The 21453-nt window shown below is 43.0% G+C and overlaps 1 protein-coding gene across 4 annotated transcripts in view; it reads left to right on the plus strand.

Annotated features, from left to right (window-relative positions):
* Nucleotides 1–3121: 3121 nt before the first annotated feature.
* Nucleotides 3122–21453, plus strand: part of LOC110498663 (phospholipid-transporting ATPase ABCA1) — a 40595-nt gene continuing 22263 nt past the window's right edge. For all 4 annotated transcript variants that reach the window (XM_036954341.2, XM_036954342.2, XM_036954343.2 and 1 more), the window contains exons 1-8: nucleotides 3122–3398; nucleotides 5620–5725; nucleotides 6976–7069; nucleotides 9842–9983; nucleotides 10233–10351; nucleotides 16368–16489; nucleotides 17442–17633; nucleotides 19319–19408. In XM_036954341.2, coding sequence (XP_036810236.1) covers nucleotides 5660–5725; nucleotides 6976–7069; nucleotides 9842–9983; nucleotides 10233–10351; nucleotides 16368–16489; nucleotides 17442–17633; nucleotides 19319–19408 — 825 coding nt within the window. In that variant the 5' untranslated portion in view covers nucleotides 3122–3398; nucleotides 5620–5659. The remainder of the gene's footprint in view (nucleotides 3399–5619; nucleotides 5726–6975; nucleotides 7070–9841; nucleotides 9984–10232; nucleotides 10352–16367; nucleotides 16490–17441; nucleotides 17634–19318; nucleotides 19409–21453) is intronic.

The following is a 21453-nucleotide window of genomic DNA, read 5'->3' on the forward strand; positions in this document are numbered from 1 at the left end:
TTGATGTATTTGATTCCACTCCAGCCATTACCACGAGACCGTCCTCCTCAATGAAGGTGCCACCAACCTCCTGTGCAGTAAATGAGTATAGAAACAGTAATCTACATTTAAAAATATATTTAGATATACATAAAGATACAGTATAGATTCACCATCTTACAGTAAAGCTACAAAGATAGGCTACTGTAAGGAACAGCCTTTGTGTTGCCCTCAAAAGGACTTAAGTCAACAAATTAAGATCTTAAGGGTTCATGAACGTTACAAGATTCAACAACTGAGACATAAACTAAACAAGTTCCACAGACATGTGACTAACAGAAATGGAAGAATGTGTCCCTGGACAAAGGGGGGTCAAAATCAAAAGTAACAGTCAATATCTGGTGTGGCCACCAGCTGCATTAAGTACTGCAGTGCATCTCCTCCTTATGGACTGCACCAGATTTGCCCGTTCTTGCTGTGGCACCTGCAAGTTCCTGGACATTTCTGGGGGGAAATGGCCCAAGCCCTCACCCTCCGATCCAACAGGCCCCAGACGTGCTCAATGGAATTGAGATCCGGGCTCTTCGCTGGCCATGGCAGAACACTGACATTCCTGTCTTGCAGGAAATCACGCACAGAATTAGCAGTATGGCTGGTGGCATTGTCATGCTGCAGGGTCATGTCAGGATGAGCCTGCAGGAAGGAAACCACATGAGGGAGGAGGATGTCTTCCCTGTAACGCACAGCTTTGAGATTGCCTGCAAAATGACAACAAGCTCAGTCCGATGACACACTGCCCCAGACCATGATGGACCCTTCACCTCCAAATCTAGTCTAGTGTCTAGTGAGGACCTGCGTTACAACAGGCCTACAAGCCCTCAGTCCAGCCTCTCAGTCTGAGCACTGATAGAGGGATTGTGCATTCCTGGTGTAACCCGAGCAGTTGTTGTTGCCATCCTGTACCTGTCCCGCAGGTGTGATGTTCGAGGGTGTACCGATCCTGTGTAGGTGTTGTTACACGTGATCTGCCACTGCGAGGACGATCAGCTGTCCGTCCTGTCTCCCTGTAGCTCTGTCTTAGGCTTCTCACAGTACGGACATTGCGATTTATTGCCCTGGCCACAGTCCTCACGCCTCCTTGCAGCATGCGTAAGGCACGTTCACGCAGATGAGCAGGGACCCTGGACATCTTTCTTTTGCCGTTTTTCAGAGTCAGTAGAAAGGCCTCTTTAGTGTCCTAAGTTTTCATAACTGTGACCTTAATTTCCTACCGTCTGTAAGCTGTTAGTTTCTTAACGACCGTTCCACAAGTGCATGTTCATTAATTGTTTATGGTTCATTGAACACGCATGGGAAACAGTGTTTAAACCCTTTACAATGAAGATCTATTAAGTTATTTGTATTTTTACGAATTATCTTTGAAAGACAGGATCCTGAAAAAGGGACGTTTCATTTTTGCTGAGTTTGTGTATGTAAGACTGTATTACAGTAAGACTAAACCTAAGAGACTAGACAAGGTATTTAAAGATTGAACAGCAGATGGTCGATCCCTTTGCAGAGAGATGCTACCATGTCCTTGCACCCATCCTCTAAAGACAAAGACACAAACCAATTAGGATTACTCTACTCAACAATCTGTGATACATCTTCAACATTCAACTTATACCCAGCCTCAGAGTGTATTTTCTCCTGTAGTCTAGTTGATTTACATCTGATATTGGCCCTAGTCATTAAATCAAATTTGATTGGTCACATATATGCGATTAGCAGATGTTATTTGCGGTTGTAGCGAAAGCTTGTGCTTCTAGCTCCGACAGTGCAGTGATATCTAACAAGTAATATCTATCAAATTACACAACATATACCCAATACACACAAATCTAAGTAGGAATTAATTAAGACTATATACATATGGACGAACGATGTCAGAGCGGAACGGACCAAGATACAGTAGAATAGTATAGAATACAGTATATACATGTGAGATGAGTAATTCAAGATATGTAAACATTATTAAGTGAATGAGATATTGCAGAATAGTATAGAAAACAGTATATACATATGAGATGAGTAATGCCAGATATGTAAACATTAAAGTGACCAGTGATTTCTAGTCTATGCCTATAGGCAGCAGCCTCTAATGTGCTAGTGATGGCTGTTTAACAGGCTGATGGCCTTGAAATAGAAGCTGTTTTTCAGTCTCTCGATCCCAGCTTTGATGCACCTGTACTGACCTTGCCTTCTGGATGATAGCGGGGTGAACAGGCAGTGGCTCAGGTGGTTGATGTCCTTGATGATCTTTTTGGCCTTCCTGTGACATCGGGGGCTGTAGGTGTCCTGGAGGGTGGGTAGTTTGCCCCCGGTAATGCGTTGGGCAGACCGCACCACCCTCTGGAGAGCCTTGCGGTTGTGGGTGGTGCAGTTGCCATACCAGGCGGTGATACAGCCCGACAGGATGCTTTCAATTGTGCATCTGTAAAAGTTTGAGGGTTTTAATTGACATGCCAAATTAATTTAGCCTCCTGTCTGTGTGGGTGGTCCATTTCAGTTTATCAGTGATGTGTACGCCAAGGAACTTGAAGCTTTCCACTTTCTCCACTGCAGTCCTGTCAATGTAGATACGGGGGTGCACCCTCTGCTGTTTCCCGAAGCCCTGAATGCAGCTCGTTGAACAGTATTCTGTAGTTAGTTAACCACTGAACCTGGTCATCAAGCTTGTGTGTCTAGTTACTGTTTAGTCAAAGTCACTGAGGTGGAATGGTCTTTGGGTCAATAAATATCAATATGCTATGACAGACTCTAAATGGACGTTAAATCTGAAGTTCAAACAATATAGAATTATATTTCAAAAGGATAAAACAGAATTCTATTTGTATAAAGTGTGTGAACTGATATGCCTTCAGATTGAACCTACATTTAGAGTCTGTCATAGAATACTGGTATTTATTGGACTCGATTATGTCCCCAATGGCCACTGACAAGACTGAGCACTTGTTTTCAACCACAAATTAGGCTATTATACAGATATAACAATTACACAATCATAAAATGATTATATACATTGCATGGACGGATTCAATACCGAAAGAAATATGTATAGGGCGCCGTAGCCCTCTTAAGAGCTGTTATTTTTACTCTACACGTGCGTCCCGTTTAAGTAGACCGCAACACAACCAGCCTTGGATCCTTTTGACCGCGAGTTACCTTTCCTCTTCCGAAAGCGGCTGCATTGGCTGCCCCTATAAAAGCTTGGAGGAGAAAAAAAGCAGTTCTGTTAGAACCAGATACAGAGCAGCGAAGACAATAACGGTCGTGAAAAGGCGAATACAAAAGCGTCCATTGGACATTTTCCAATTCAAGGAATTAATTATATTTGATGAACATTGAAGAATTGGAATTTCGCAGCATTAGGGGAAAAGGTCGGTTGTTTTTCTTTATTCGTTTTTGTTGTTTCTTTGTTAAGTGGCTCTGTGGGTGATATGCATTGTGTCATGCAACATCCTAAAGGAACTTTATCATTTGATATGTACAGAACGGATGTATATGGTTGCGGATGTATATGGTTGTTTGATTCAGTCTGTAAATCTTTTCAAAACAAAAGCGCATCTTTGCCTCCGCGCCTGTACAGTACGCGACATTGTTCACAACAATCAGCACATGATTTCCAGTGTTTATCCTTAATCAAATGTATTGAATAACTTATGCATTTATGAGGTTTTTGGTAGGATGGGTAAGATGACAAACTGTGGGTCGTGTATTTGATGTCCTTTATCGCATATTACCGTATTGTGTTTGATGAATACAGTGTATGGGCTACAGCATCTGTTGCTGTTCATTGTATGGAAGAGTCTGCGCTACGCTGAATGACCGAAAGTAACCCCTTCCTCTTGAAACAATGAAACATCCAGCATGAAGTTCTGAAATTATTTCGATAATTATATTGCACTGACATGGTTGACATTCGATTACAATTTTAGAATGTAACGTCTTAGATTGTGTACTTGTTTTTATAGTGAAATTATGTTATTGTTTTAATGAATGCTTTTTTCTGATTCATTGATTCAGGCTTGATGTTGTAGGTAAAGGAAGGAGATGTTTACCAAACGGGTTTTGCAATTCTGTTTTTTTGTCGATCCATCGTTGACCATAGTGGTTGTCATATTGTTATTCATTCGTTTTTTTTTTTCATAGGCTGTTTCATCAAAGCATTGCATAATTTTGTTCTTTTAGCCTTTGTATTCATATTCTGAATGATTTTTGCAATGTTTTGAGACGTAGTTGAAACCATAACAGGCAATTGGATAAAAAGGCAACCGCATTGATCAATTTGGATTTAAAACATATGATCATCATATGGACATGGCATTATCCTAGAACAACTCTGCACCAGGCAACCGCATTGATTAATTTGCAGAGGCTGTTGTTTACAACTTCTAGGCCTACTGTAGTGGTTTGTTATGGTATGCGTTGAAGCTGATGGAAAAACAACCTAAAAAAAACAACGACTTCCAATGTAACCAATACACGATCTGTTCATTAGAACATCTGTTTTTATTATGCCGGTCCCCGAGGTAGACGATCATACCGATTTTGCCAAATTACATCATTTGAATAGGCTATCCATCCACCCAGGCTGCTAATGAAATGTTACCTGCGTAGCCTGCTGGTCCTTCATTCGTCTCGAGAATAGACATTCCAATTGTTTGAGAGCTTGTTGCATCGCCATCATTTTACCTTTATTTAACTAGGCAAGTCAGTTAATAATTTTTTTTATAATGACAGCCTAGGAACAGTAGGTTAACTGCCTTGTTCAGGGGCAGAACGACAGATTTTTTACCTCGTCAGCTCGGGGATTTGATTTTACAACCTTTCGGTTACTAGTCCAACGCCCTAACCACCAGGCCACCAGCCTCCCCAAAATTGATGGAATGGCAAGTTCAGACTAAAAGGACTACATTAAAAGGACACTCTCACCCTGAGCGAAAAAAGTGCTAACTTTTTCATTGCATTCTGGTCCCCCGTGGGAATCAAACCCACAACCTTGGCATCTACCAACTGAGCCACACAGAGACCCATTCACAGAGACCCATTCATGTCCTAAAAACTCTGTTGCATCTGAAAGTATTTAATAGTACAGCTGGCTATATAATTAGATAAATAGTAACAGCATTCGCCTCATGCAATTGTAGGGATTGTTAATTTCTGTATCGCAATTGCTGGATTGAATTGAAATGTCATGTTATGAGGACATCTGGTAGTTTAGATATTAGTCTTTTTTGTGTTATATTGTGTGGGTGGCACACCTTCACTTGCCGAGTATCCACTGACTGTTTGTAGATCCAAAAGTCCTTGTGTGTGTGTTTTTTGTTGTTGTTGTAATAGACACTGAATCTCTCAATTCTGGAAATGCCACCAGTGCACAGAGTAAAAACTGCCCCGATTGGTTAATACAGTCTAGTATCCATTGGGGAATCTGATGGTTATATTTGGTTGGACTTTGACCTATGAGTGGCGAGGTGTCCAGTGGACTCAAACAGCCTGCTTCTCTGGTCTCACTGTGCTGCGTGTCTGCAGTTGGGAGCTCAAAAGCAGTAGGAAAAGGTCCAGCGAGTCTCACTGTGTTGTCACTGTGCTCTGCAGTTGGGAGCTGGGCGGCTGTAGGATAGGTCCCTGAGGCGAGATGGCCATCTCTACTCAACTGGGCTTACTGCTGTGGAAGAACTTCACCTACAGACGGAGACAGACAGTAAGTAGCTACTACAAAATAAAAGTCCACCAACCCCACGTAGATTCTGTGAGATAAAGGGAGCATGTCAATGAAAGTTGCTGGGGCAAAGTGCAATAATAAGCTTTAGTGGTTACAAGGTTTAGTAGAAATACAATGTGTTACTATTGCCGTTTGTGTGACCAGTTCACACAAAGAATAGCATCTTCTATTTATTGGTAAAAGGAATGAGATTGTGAAAAACCCGTTGAATGGACTTTATTTACATATTTGATTCGTTGAGGATGTTCAGACCGTCGATGACATCAACGTAGCAGGGCGTCAATGGTAGCGCAGAGGAGTTTTAAGTGCTCTCTCAAGTACACATTTCCGCAAAAAAAGGTCTGGATTCTGGAACATTTTAAATGACACCCTCGCCTTATCATGTCATCAAACTGTTAAACCTCAAAATCTCTCAGAAGAATCTAAGAACAAGATACATTTATAGAACAGATCCCCAGCCTCCATTTGACCAATGCTCTGTGAGGATGGGGCTGGGAGGACAGCAGCTGTTGTGGACATATGTCCACCCAACCAACCCTTCTCCCTTTCCACTCCCAGTCTTAGCTAGGATAAAGATTATAATATATTTGCCAACAGCTGATAAACCCCTTAATGGCTGCCTGACTCCCTCATAATGGTTTGTGGAATGACCCACTTCCACTGTAAAGCAGGACCAGTCCATTCTAAAGGGGATTTGATAGATTTTAATTGTAATTGAGGAAATGTCTCATTTAGAATCAAAATGACCCATCCAATATAGTCAAGAAATTGGTAACCTGGATTGTAGACTAAAGTACACAAAGAAAGCTTAGAGGTGGGTTGTCTACTCTAGGACAGTGGTTCCCAACCTTTTTTGGTTATTGTATCACCAAGTGCATTTTGCTCTACCCGGAGTACCCCTGAAGTATCCCCTCGTGGGCAGGCCAAGTACCCCTGGTTGGGAACCACTGCTCTAGGACACTGAAACATTCAATACATTTTTTGCGTAACATTTTTGTTACATCCATGGCCACCCTACTTTGCAAACAATTTCAGGTTCAAAGATTCCTCCTTATCTGCTGTTTTGCCCCAAATAAACAACACATGATTGTATGATTGAAATCTCCAAAATGGGTTGTTCTGTAGGGAGACCAGACATCCTTACTATGGCATTGGTTTCACTGTTTGAATGCTGTTTGTCCTGACTGAGTTTATCAGCCTCTCATCGACCTTCTGAACTTCCCTTTCAGCTCCAGCTAATTATCGAGATAATATGGCCGCTCTTCATCTTCTTCATCCTCATATCTGTGAGGATGCATTACCCGCCCTACGAGCAACATGAGTGTAAGCAGCCCACACATACACAGAGTGCCTGAAATCACAATGAATTATTAGCCTGTGAAAGACGATTTTCTGTTTTATGTACATCTGAAGGATAATAAAGCTTTTAGAATTTGAATTGTTCAAATTGACTCAAATCTAGCCTTGTTTATGGTGATTTATTCACTCAGTTATAATGAGGCAATTCAAGAAAAATGTTAGTGTCTCGGCCGGGTAAGTAGTGACGCACTAGAGGTCTCATGACATTTGGTCCAAATGCTGTTTCCTGTCATCATTTGTTCCCGTTTCTCATTCTTTGTAGTTAGATGAGTCAGATCACAAGATGGAGGACAAGAGGATGCTCGACAGTTGTCCTTTACATCATCGGCCACTAGTGTTTATTGAGTCCAAGACTCTTTGGAAAGCAAAGCAATACAGACAAAAGATACTTCAGGGAAAGAGAGAGAGCTCATCATTTTTAAAGGACATTACTGTTCGTATCAAAGACAGATAGTCACAACAGAACAGTGGAAGGCAGGAGATTCCCACAAGAAATGTGTCCCAATGGATTTAGTTATTCTAGAACAATGGATAAGGGGGAAAAAAATAGTGGGCTGTGTGAACACGTGGAAATGTTCCATAGGCCTACTGGAAAGGAAGAAAAAATGTTTTATTGTCCAATAAATGTCAATGCAGAGAAGAGTACATTAATGTCCTTACCTGCCATGTCTCATCTAGGTCTTCCTTCTATACAGTTTTCTTAAAAACATCCCAATCAGTTGGTCAATATCCAACTCGGTAGGTCAATATTTGATATATTGACCCGCTGGCCTGTATTACACAATAACAGCTCTGGGAACAGTTTGTTACTTACACAGATAATATATTCTCAACTTTGAGTTAGAAGCTAAAGTTAGAAGCTAAAATGGAATTGTTTCTCTCTGTAAAATCAGAGCACCAAATGAAATTGAATTATTGCAAAATTCACCCGAAAACAATAATAAAGGAATCTCCATTAAATGAACTTCCTGAATTTAAATGTATATATTGTAGATATTGTGACGTAGAGCGGTGTAAGACTCCAACAACACTGGACTGTGTAGTATGTTTGTTCACATCAATGGACGTCAGTAGAAGGATGTAAAGCTACTATACTTTCTATTGCCCTCCTTATCTCTAACTTGTCAATACAGGTCTCCAGTAAAGATCTTGGTTTCATCCCAATTGGCATCCTATTCCCTATATAGTGCAGTACTTTTGACTAGGGCCCATAGCGAATAGGGTGCTATTTGGGACGCACATACTGTATTTCACCAGGTCAGAAGGCTATGCCTTTGCCCTCCTGTATAATACAGATATACACTAAGTGTGCAAAACATTAGGAACGGCTGTCTAATATTAAGTTGCACCCCCTTTAAATGAATTGGGCATGGACCCTGCAAGGTGTCGAAAGCATTCCACAGGGATGCTGGCCCAAGTTGACTCCAATGCTTCCCACAGTTGTGCCAAGTTGGCTGGATATCCTTTTGGTGGTGGACCATTCTTGATACACGTTCTTGTTGAACATGGAAATCCCAGCAGCGTTGCAGTTCTTGACACACTCAAACCAGTGCGCCTGGTACCTACCACACCCCGTTCAAAGGCACTTACATATTTTGTCTTTCCCATTCACCCTCTGAATGGCACACACACAATCCATGTCTTAATTGTCTCAAGGCTTAAAAATCATTCTTTAACCTGTCTCCTCCCATTCATCTACACTGATTTTTAAACGGATTTAACAAGTGATATCAATAAGGGATCATAGCTTTCACCTGGATTCACCCGGGCAGTTTATGTCATGGACAGAGCAGGTGTCAAAATGTTTTGCACACTCAGTGTAGGTTGGATAGCAGGCCAGTAGGCTAGGCTATTAAACTCACTGTATGATACCATAACGGTGGAATGTGAAATAACTATTCATGTGTTACTACAAAGGCTTGTCAGATCCACACAAACACACACACACACATTGGCAAAAAAGGAAAACGGGAATACTTCTGTAACATCTTGTTTAGCAGAATGTGCACGTCACCATTTTGTTGATGGTCAAACCTGTCAACTCTAGTCAACTCGGCCGTAGATAGTACTACTTCATTTCACCCATTGAACTCAACAGTATTGACCTCAGGACTGGGTCACGCTAAATAGTCCTACTCTATTTGATTGCCTCACAATCTGCCGGGCTTTATAACTAACTACTGTACAGCAGCAGATAACGGTTTGCTTATAACCTCTTTTTGGCTCGTCACTGAAAGTGAATGTTGATCCAACGGTCACATGAGTCATGTGGTTCACTGAGGCAATTATTCACCAAATAACCCCCCCCATCTCTCTTGGTCTCCGTCCCAGATGGCACCCTATTTCCCAAAATAGTGCAGTACTTTTGGCCAGAGCACTTGCGGAATAAGGTGCCGTTTGGGACGCAGCCTTGGCCTCTCTGTTAGACAACACAGTTCCTCAAGAGTACACGAGGAATCCGTGCCCACGCGAGGTCCCCCGTTGTACTGTACTCTTGCTAAACCAAGATGTCCGCCTGGCTGTTATTTTCGATCTTCTGAATTGAGCCAAGCTGAAATGGAGTTTCACTCAGTCCTCCTTGCTCTGCCATTGTGAAATGTTGGGGGACTGACTAAAGTACCGAGTTTACCCAACATAATCATTTGACTTCAGTGGCCATCTGGGCAGCTACATAGGGAGATATTGTGACGTAGAGCGGTGTCGATCATTGAACCTTCCCTATTTGTCCCCCTCCAGGCCATTTCCCCAACAAGGCCATGCCCTCGGCGGGCACCTTGCCCTGGGTACAAGGGATCATCTGTAACGCCAACAACCCCTGCTTCCGCCACCCCACACCAGGAGAGAGCCCAGGGCTGGTGGGCAACTTCAATGATTCTATGTGAGTTCATCCCGGAAAACTGACCTTTTTTTTTTATTTTTAACATTGACTGATTTGATAGAATGATTTGATTAGTCATGTCTGTGACAAACAACCAAGTAAACAATGTAAGCTAATACATTTGAAATAATGGACCGTGCCACAAGGAGCATTGTTCCTCCTTTCAGACCCTCAACCCTAGAGGATCAGCATGTGTGTTTTACCACCGTTGTTCCTCACGTCGTCTAATCGTCTCTCTATGAAACACAGAATCTCCCGTCTGTTCATCGATGCCAAGAAGATCCTCCTCTACAGCCAGAATGACAAGAGCTTCGAGGGCTACAAAGTTCTGGTGCGGGCTCTGGGGAAACTACAGAGCAACACGGCAGGTAGGACAGATCACAGTACATAGACCCTGAGCTACAGACATAAAGATGCATCCCACTGGGCAACCTACTGGTTGAATCAACGTCGTTTCCATGTCATTTCAACAAAGAAATGCAAAGTGAGGATGTTGAATCAACGTGAAAATCTGATTGGATTTGCAAAAAGTCATCAACGTACGGGAATTTTGTCTTTTTTCACTCAACTTTGACATTTTTCTTGTTGATTTCATGTTGAATTCACGTTAGTTGACAACTCAACCAAATGTAAAGGAAAACTAGGTGTTGAAAATTCCATCTGTGCCCAGTGGGATGTGCATGGATAACCTTTTCGTTGATGCACTGTCCATAAATTTACGCTGATTTATATATTTGTACGTATTGTTTATATACTGTATGACATCACATTTTATGTTTGTTTCTGCATGTGATGTTACTGAATCTGATCCTAAGCCTGTGCCCACCTGCGTACATAGGCCCTGAGCAATAGACGCATAGCACACATACTGATCTGAGTTTGATTAGCCTAGTTTTTCAGTAGGTATGTATGATCACCTATCTGTACATGCCTCATAGCTATAGACGTAGGGCACACGCTGTCGACTTGAAGCACATAGTACTGAACTTGAGACTTGTTTGATGGGGAAGTCCTCGTTTTCCTGGGGCCGTACGGTGCAGAGAGTTCAGAGCTAACGGCATGCTTAGATTTTAATGGCCTCCATGAAACCCCAAACTCCTAATGCGAAGAAAAGCAGATTACTGGCGACCATACAGCTCCTAATCAAATGGGGCCGTTTGGCTCGTAATGGAGGGCAATGGGTGCAGGTTGGCAGCATAGAAATAGAGTTATTAGAATGGACGTTCTCATTCCAGTCAATGTTCTACGATTCATTTATTGTTCTACGATTCATGAGTGATCCATTCAAAAGCGCGGTGGTCTGAGGGGCTTTGTTAGCCTGGTCCCAGATCTGCTGGGAGTTGGCTAGAAGGCAAAAACAAATATGGGACCAGGCTTTGTCCCTTCTAGCAATTCGATTTCTATGGGTGGCATAGCATTGGTGTAATCAGTCCATGCCAGTCCTTGGGTGGGGAGGTTGCTCCTGGGCCAACCAGGGGGCAGTGCCCCTGTCCTGTTCTAACTCTTTTTAAGTAGCAGGAAGATCTCCCTGGGCCCACCCATCACAACAGGATACAGATTTAAACTAACTGGCCATTCAATGTTCTGACTGCTATCTCTGTGTCTGAACTGGACCAACCCCGGGCTTGGAATGTGTCTGCATCCTGTTTGAGGGTCATTATGTGCTCTGGTCTCCCCTCACGTGACTGTCCATCTCATTTTAGATGGTGAATAAGTAATCGTATTACCAGCAGGAAAAAAACTGAATACCATTGAAAATAAACTTCTGCACACTGCTCCACAGATTTAATGGATACTGTAATGTTAGCTTTTGGCTCTTGCAGAGCTGCCATTTTCAGAGTGGAAAATACATAGGGCTATCATTACTTTGGCCCAGGAAGAGGGGGGGAAAGGTCTTTGAGGAAATCAGGTTGATGATAGTATCTTTCCCTTGCATGAGTCCTGAGGTGTCCCTACGTACATATCTGCCATACATATTACCTACCCACTGGGCAAAACACGTTGAATTAACATTATACCAATGTCATATTTCAACGTGCAACTGGCATTGACCATTAATTGACTTATTTTGGTTGAATTTCCTAATTAGGTAACATCAGCTGCTGGATGAGCCTCATGGCACCTCATCAAGGCTAACGCTAACACCACTGTTAACCTGTCTGGGAACGGTGTTCCTCGCCAACAGCCAATGAAATTGCAGGGCGCCAAATACAAATCAACAGAAAGCTCATAAATCAAATTTCTCAAACATACAAGTATTAGGCACCATTTTAAATAAAACATTCTCGTTAATCCAGCCACAGTGTCTGATTTCAAAAATGCTTTACAGCGAAAGCTCCACAAACTATTATGTTAGGTCACCACCAAGTCACAGAAAAACCCAGCCATTTTTCCAGCCAAAGAGAGGAGTCACAAAAAGCACAAATATAGATAAAGTTAATCACTAACCTTTGATGATCTTCATCAGATGACACATAGGACTTCATGTTACACAATACATGTATGTTTTGTTCGGTAAAGGGCATATTTATATCCAAAAATCTCATTTTACATTGGCGTGTTACATTCAGTAGTTCCAAAACATGCAGTGATTTTGCAGAGCCACGTGAATTTACAGAAATACTAATTATAAATGTTGATGAAAATACATGTGTTATACATGGAAAGATAGACAAACTTCTCCTTAATGCAACCGCTGTCAGATTTATTTTTTAACTTTGCGGAAAAAGCATAGTCTGAGTACGGCGCTCAGCCCAAAACAGCCAAAATAAATATCCGCCATGTTGCGCAGTCAACATTAGTCAGAAATAGCATTATAAATATTCACTTACCTTTGATGATCTTTATCAGAATGCACTCCCAGGAATCCCAGTTCGACAAAATGTTTGATTTGTTCCATAAAGTCCATCAATTATGTCCAAATAGGTTATTTTGTTAGGGTGTTTGGTAAACAAATCCAAACGCGCGTTCAGGTCCAGTCGGACGAAAAGTTCAAAAAGTTATATTACAGGTCATAGAAACTTGTCAAACTAAGTATAGAACCAATCTTTAGGATGTTTTCATCATAAATGTTCAATAATGTTCCAACCGGAGAATTCCATTGTCTGTATAAAAGCAATGGAACGAGAGCTACCTCTCATGTGAAATGTGCGTGACTGAGAACGAGGCTGCTGCCAGACCCCCTTAGTCAAACAGCTCTCATCCGGCCCCCCTTCACAGTAGAAGCCTGAAACAACGTTCTAAAGACGGTTGACATCTAGTGGAAGCCTTAGGAAGTGCAAGATGACCCATATCCCACTGTGTATTCGATAGGGGCTGAGTTCAAAAACGACAAACCTCAGATTTCCCACTTCCGGTTTGGATTTTTTCTCAGGTTTTTGCCTGCCATATGAGTTCTGTTATACTCACAGACATCATTCAAACAGTTTTAGAAACTTCAGAGTGTTTTCTATCCAATACTGATAATAATATGCATATATTAGCATCTGGGACTGAGTAGGAGGCAGTTTACTCTGGGCGCTATTCATCTAAAAGTGAAAATGCTGCCCCCCACTTCCCAAAGAAGTGTTTAAACCATCAAGGCTAACGCTAACACCACTGTTAAACCATTAAGGCTAACGCTAACACCACTGTTAAACCATCAAGGCTAACGCTAACACCACTGTTAAACCATCAAGGCTAATGCTAACACCACTGTTAAACCATCAAGCTGACACATTTTAGAGCTAGCAAATTATTATTATTATTATTATTATCATTATTACATAAAGGAGCATAAATGAGCTGTCTGTGGTAACCATACTATCACTATTTTACATTGAGAAAAGAGTAATTCAGAAACTAACATAGGCCTACCACTAAAAGATTAATCGCTTCAAAACAGAACTCACTGACCCCACTTTGGTCTGAATAGTATTTCACATTCCCCCTCCAACCTGCATTTATCGTCAATCTACTCCTGCAGTATAACTTCTCACCTAGGCTTCCTTCCAGAGCCTAGTTAAGATATTACCTGAGATATTCAGTTCATGAAGACTGTGTCAAACACTATTGTATAATAGTGTCTAATTCCAGCATAATTATGTTGTGTGCAAATAAAACGAGTCACGTGAACAATCTGTCCATACATGGAGAAATGTATCCGTGTTAAAAAATACCAGTTTGAATATCAGGACTTAAAAGCAACCAGTGTTATAATTGGTTACTTCAGTGTTTAAAAGGAGTCTAGGAGCAGATCACAGCTCTGCATCGACCCTCTCTAAAAATCCTTCCCCTATATGAAGCCTTACAGTGAAGTGCCGTTATGTCAAAGGGGAGAAAGTTCATGTCGACGCTAGAATTAGAATTAGTGCCTCGTGTCACAACGGAAGCACTTTAATCTTATTCATGAAATATATCCACTTTACTCCTCTCTCACTTGGCTGTATGTTTTATATGCTAGGCATCGATATGCTGCTGCTTGCGTTTGTCTTTTCGGTTTGTAACCCAGACTAGTTTTAATGTAATGGGTTGATGTGTCAGCCAGACTGACTGTCTGAAAGGTTTCCTAGGTGGGTCGTTTGTTCTTTCGAAGGTCTCTAAACTCCTCTCGGTTCTCTTCCCACTGACGCACGGATGCGCGCAGGCACAATTCTCCTTCTCAAAGAGTTCTGGCTTGCCTAGTGTCCCACAATGTTTGTCGTCCCCCCCCCCCCTGTCGGTCGGTCAAGTTCCAAATCAGTCCGACTCTCATTTCCCATTTTTGTTCTGTTGAATAACACCACATGCAGCTTCCTTCTCTCAGGTTATTAGACTCAGTCAGTCAGGACCATCATCTTCTGTGTCCCTATATAGTGCACTACTTTTGATATGGGAAACAGGGCGGGTCGTTCGGGCCTCAGGTGACCACGACCCTCTCAGTCAGTACGTTTGTTCCACTTCTTCTATCAACCTGAAATGATCTGTAGCAAACTGTCATTTGTCACGCTTGGCAAAGGCGGCCATTTTGTTTGTCTGATTGTAGGTTGTTTGTTGAGTCAGAGAGGTTTGGGAACATGTTAAACATATGTCTCCTCATGTCTATACATTATTTTTCACTAGAAGCCAGAGCAAGTAGTGACTAGCCTGGATGGCAGTCAGTCTCGTATTGTTGTAGCCTACTTGTTATTGTTTTGGTAGGTCAAAGACACAGCATACTAACCACCTAAGCCAAATGCAGATAGACGGTACCATTTGGGGCTATTCCTCTTTCTTGTATGGCTGTACTCTCACTCAGTAGTTAGGGCCCAAGTGCAGATAGACGGTACCTTTTGGGGCTATCCCTCTGGTCTTTCATGGCAGTACTCTCACTCAGTAGTTAGGGCCCAAGTGCAGATAGACGGTACCTTTTGGGGCTATCCCTCTGGTCTTTCATGGCAGTACTCTCACTCAGTACTGTTGTTAGGGCACATCTCCAGTCTCTTGTTTCCTGAAGTCAGGATGATTAGAGCTCATTACCACTCCCTGGTTATTTGCTCTGGGGTCGTCTCTATGCTCTGGGGATGTCTCTACAACACACACCACGTCCCCCTTGACCTGCTCCCAGGGGCCTCTGGGGCAGCTAAGTGTTTCCTGTCTAGATCGTGTAAACAGTTGAGTTTTACCTGGAACCCAAAAGTGTTCTCCTACAGGGACAGACAAAGTTCTAGGTATAACTTGTTTCTAAGAGTATAGGGTTAGGGTTCTGATCAAGAAAAACTCCTTGGCCCTAGTTATGGGTAACACTCCCTTCTAGTAGCCCACCCCACCCCCCAAGGGGTAATGCTCCTACTTTACCATGTATCCGGCAGCTACTCTTGTTACTGTGCTAACTAACGTTTAAGTTAGTTATTTCCAATTCAAGCTGGGAAGGAAGGGACGGGACAGAGTGAAAAGTGAGGAGCCCAGTACTCTCGCCCAGTATTTGGGCCAAAGTGGAACGCCCTAGAGTAACCCCAGCTGCGGAGTGCGAAGCAGCAGAGTGCTGAGCTGACTTCAACTGGTTTTTAAATGGAGATGACTTCTCTGGAATGTTCTGACCCAGTGAACACAATAGCCCCCTGAGCGGGGTAGACTGTGTCCATGATATGTCTCCCCCTCACTGTATCACTCCATTCTGTCCATGCCAGTATATTAGTATAATATTTATATTATACCATAGTATTGAGGACTTTACAGTTTTCACCCAAGTAACGCTGTGTATATGGAGTTTCCCCAGATAATAGATGATCATTTCTCTATTCAAGATGATGAGTTTCGACGCTAAATCACAATTCTATCCGTAAAAACATATTTCTGTCATTTTTTAAAAATAGATCTGTTTCTAATCATGCAGCGCAGTGTTCCCAGGCAGTCTGTTGAATGTGCATTCCCGTCATCCCATACCAGGTTTCAAGCTGAAGGACTTTCTCCGTGATAAGGAGACCTTATCGTCGTTCCTGCATCGCAACGCCTCCCTATCCCATCACGCCGTCCAGCAGATTGTCGAGGCTGACCTCAACCTAGAGAAGGTAAACATATTGACTGTGTGCGAAGAGAAAATAGAAGGCCGATCTCTCTGTTTTGTCACCACATCGAGTACCTTTTTGAAAGGCAGTCACACATGCCATGACCTTGGTTTGCTGGTAACTATATATACCGCGAGACGGCTAAACTCGTAACACCGTGTAATGAAAGGGGGATGAGAACCAAGTCTGTGGCTCATGTCATCCTCTTTCCCGGGGAAAAGAATTACGCTCAGTTTCAGCAGATATTCATCACTGTCTGTATTTGGAGGGCAGTAGTCACATGACTTTTGCTCCGCCCTCCATCTCTCCTCCATCTTCTGTTTGCCTCACAGTGAGCATGTGCGGAGAAGGGGCTCACACATGCGGTGGATCTATTAACCGTATTCCACCCCCACTGTAGATGTTTTATTACCCATCAGCCCCCCCCTCTCTCTCTGCCCTTTTTCCACAGACAGTCTCCCCATACATGACTGAAAAGCTGCACTGTGCACATTTTTCATATGTTTAGTTGTTGACCATGTTGTGCGATAGCTATGGCCATGTGGAAATGTAGAATAATGAAATTTGATTTTATTTATGGGTCATTCCACACGCAAATATCTTCCTGGAATAGAATTTTTTTAAATATTGGGTTTCCAAAGTGTTTCTGATAGGTTAGAAATAACGTTCCCCAAACATCTTTGTTTGAGTCATAGGAACATTTTAGAACAGTTTGGTAATGCCTCTAGAGGCAGTAATACTACGAGCAGTGACATGACAACAGCTTTCCTGTGATGATATATGATTCAAAACATATTTGCCAAATCATTCCTGACTAGGCATTCATCGTGAAAGTTGTCACAGTTAAAGCATGAAATCACAACTCTCCCTGACATCCTCGCAACACATATTTTTTTTTCTGTTTCTCAACTGCAAGAACTTGATCCCTGAAATATAATTTAATGTTATCTACCAGGTCCTGATTGGAGGTTTCGGCGTCCATCTTAGAGATATGTGTAACACCACTTCTCTGGAGGAGTTTGTGACCATCTCCGACAAGAATGTGTCACGGCTCACTCAAGACATCATCTGCAAGGCCTCCCCTGATTGGCTGAACAAGGCCCAGGACCACTTCCTGTCCAACCTGGACTTCCTGAAACCCATACGGGTAAGAAACACTTAAAATACTAACACTTTTTAAAACTTAACACTGAACACTTTAACACCGGGGGCTTTAACACTGAACACTTTAACACTGGGGGCTTTAACACTGGGGGATTTAACAGTGTATGCCTAATAAGACAATGCTATAGACCTAGCTAATCTTAATTTGTTCAATCAATGTATTATTAAATGATTGGTCAGTCAGACAAACTGAGTAGGCTATTCCCTTTTGCACTCACTTTCACACACTTTATGGCGGGATAATTTAGCCTGCTGACACCAAACCTTCTTTCTTCTGATAAAGAGAACATCATGTTCCCTGGCATGATTACCATTTAGGGTCAGGACTTACCAATCGCTGTTTCTGTACAAGGTTTCTGTTCTTATCGCATAAGAAGAATAAATCCTGTTCCTGTCACAAAACAGTAGATTGACAATGAATGCGTCCCTTGTCTCTTTCTTGTAATGGGGGTTGGGGAGGCTGTGAACTCTGTTGTGCCAAGTGTCTGAATATAGACTTTTGGCACTGACACACACACACACACACACACACACACACACACACACACACACCACACACACACACACACACACACACACACACACACACACATACACACACACACACACACACACACACACACACACATACACACACACACACACACACACACACACACATCACACACACACACACACACACACACACACACACACACACACACATCACATCACACATCACACATCACACACACACACACACACACACACACACACACACACACACACACACACACATCACACACACACACACACACACACACACACACACACACACACACACACACAAAGACAAAGAAAAGTTAGTTAGTTCATTTTCAACAATACAGTGAATAGAATCGCTCTACACTTCAGATGACCGTCACACTTGGATGCAGATAAAAGAGTGGTCCATTTTAGCTGACCCAGTTTCGTTAGCTCAGTCAGAACTCTCAGTCCGGTTGTTGGGACAAGCTTTTGGAAGGTGCCCAAGTGTACAGAACAGTCTGCCAATGCAAAACGCTGTCGCAATGGTCAACTGACACGGGAGGAAATGTCATAAATAGTTGTTGAAATATCGCAGCGCTGAATCAGCCGTAATTTCAAGCGGGTGTATAAGCGAGACTATTTGTTCTGAAAAAGACTAATAGGTTTCCCTCCCGAACAAAACAGATCAGGGATATTAGACTAGGGGTTTGAATAAATAACCCCTGTTCTGAATAGGCCCTGATCCAATATCCACATCATACCACTACACATAAAATTAAGCCTTGCATTAGGCTTGCATTCTAAGTGGTACACTAATATGGACAATGGATCGCAGCCATATTGAACCTATAAGGAAAGCTGACCCCAGACCTGTACTTAGTGGCTAAGGTGCGTTGAAATGGCACACTTTTCCCTATGTAATGCACTATATAAGGAATCAGGTTCCATTTCAGAACCATTTTAGCAACTAAGTACTGGTCTGGGGTCAGCTGTGAGTGTGCAGCAGCTCACATTTCAGCGGCCCTCTTGTGACAGTCAATAACAGATGAGGTTGAACAGGAAACCCTCTCTGAAGTGTCCCTGGAGAGTGTTTGTTCTCATGTCTTTTATCCCCCCTCCCCCTCTCTCCCCGTTCTCCCTCATCCTCCTCCCCCACAACAGAAGGACGTGAAGTCCGACCCTGAGGTCGTCCAGAAGGTATCCGCGGCAACCGACGGTCTGCTGGAGAGCTTGGGAGCGCTGGCTGTAGAGGTAGGTACTGTCTGTCAGGCACACACACACACACACACACACACACACACACACACACACACACACACACACACACCACACACAAACGTACATGTATGTTTCGATGTACATTTTTGGGTATGCATCTGTTTTGGATCGTCTTAAACAACCTTTGAAGCAAACTACCTTATCAGTGAAATCATTTGAATGTCGGCCGAAAACAACCACTAAGAGAGCCATCAGTTGTAGTAGTGGTCGGACAAAAACAGGTCCTCCCGCTACACAGCGTTGGACCTCAATGTGCAAACAAAACCCATCCAACCCCTTAATAATAAACAAGCTAGCTTGGTGCTCTGGCCCTCCCAAAATGGCCGCCTCAAATGGCTGTAACCCTGTCATGCTGTACACAAGGGTAGTCTTTCACAACAAATAGACTGTTTAGTGTCAGCAGTCCAGTTGGTACCAGTCCAGGTCAGGACATGGCCGGGTGCATGCATGCTGACACGGTCGCCAGTTGTACGGCGTTTCCTCCGACACATTGGTGCGGCTGGCTTCTGGGTTACGCGAGCTGTGTGTCAAGAGGCAGTGCGGCTTGGCACGGTCGTGTTTTGGAGGACGCATGGCTCTTGAACCTCGCCTCTCCCGAATCCGTACGGGAGTTGCAGCGGTGGCACAAGGCTGTAAACTGCCAATTGGGTATCACGAAATTGGGGAGAAAAATAGGTTAAACAAAAAGTACAACAACTAAAAATTAAAGGAATAAAAACCCAAAAGGAATGTCCACAAAATTACATGGCTGGGGAACGCTAAGAGACTTAGCAGGATGTGCTAGGGGAACAAACAACAATAGATCACCTAGTCACGAGACTCTCTGCCCCCCTGCCCCCTCTTCTCAATCGCTCTCCCTTCCACCTCCCCTCTCTCCAGCCACAGTACTGCTGAGTTGGCGGAACATAAGGAAGCCGTCAGCTGTGGGAAAGAGAGGTCTTTCCCACTGAAGTGTTTAGCATACGCTCTCTGGCACAACTGTATGTCAGGGGAAATCCATGGAAATCCTTCAACTAATGATTGAATGATCCCCTCCCTACTCAACAAGTCAAACAAGCAGCAATGTTACCAAGACAAGAGAAGCTACCGGTATGAATGTCTCAAAAATGGAAAAATACACTTTTTCCACCCTTATTTTACCTCAACCACGGCTTTTTGCCGTTAGCTGCTTATGTTCCCTGGTGGGAGAGGGAAGAAGCTTAGTTAGCCTTGTTGCGGACTAGCGGTGAGCTGCCTCGGCTCTGAGACGTAACCTTTAGTAACCTCTCTTCAGGCTGGAGGTGCGAGGGGTTGCAACAGAACACTGCCTTCCTCAAATGACTCGGCCTGTTTGCATGCTATGTGTCTGGCCCGCGGGCGTGAGGCAGAGAGACAGGGACAGACAGAAAGAGAAAGAGCGAGGCCTTTCTCTGTCAAGGTTCTCACGGTATACGGAGAGCTCTACTTGAGGTGGAGAGGAGAGAAATCCTCCCTCCCATCTCCTCCCACAGGCTGCACTGTTTTTTCTTTCTTTGTGTGTTTTTGGACGGAGCTGAGGAAGCATGTGACTTGCTGAGGCGGCTCCCGGAATCAGCTGCAACCACGGAACACTGAGGGCAGAAAGCGGATCTCAGAGTTCGCTGGAATGTCTTTGTTATGAGAAACTTGACTGTCAATGATCACGACATTCTAAGTGATAACACCGTTCTAAACGATTACAAACATTCTAAGTGATTACACTGTCCTAAACGATTACACCATTCTAAACGATTACACCGGTCTAAACGATTACATCGTTCTAAACGATTACACCGTTTTAAGTGATTACACCGTTCTAAACGATAACACCGTTCTAAGTGATTACACCGTTCTAAACGATCACACCGTTCTAAGTGATTACACCGTTCTAAACGATTACACCTGTATAAGTGATTACACTGTTCTAAACGATTACACCGTTCTAAATGATTACACCGTTCTAAGTGATTACACCGTTCTAAGTGATTACACCGTTCTAAGTGATTACACCATTCTAAACG

This window comes from Oncorhynchus mykiss, chromosome 19, assembly GCF_057628025.1.
Source record: "Oncorhynchus mykiss isolate SJ-2025 chromosome 19, ASM5762802v1, whole genome shotgun sequence".
NCBI classification, from domain to species: domain Eukaryota; kingdom Metazoa; phylum Chordata; class Actinopteri; order Salmoniformes; family Salmonidae; genus Oncorhynchus; species Oncorhynchus mykiss.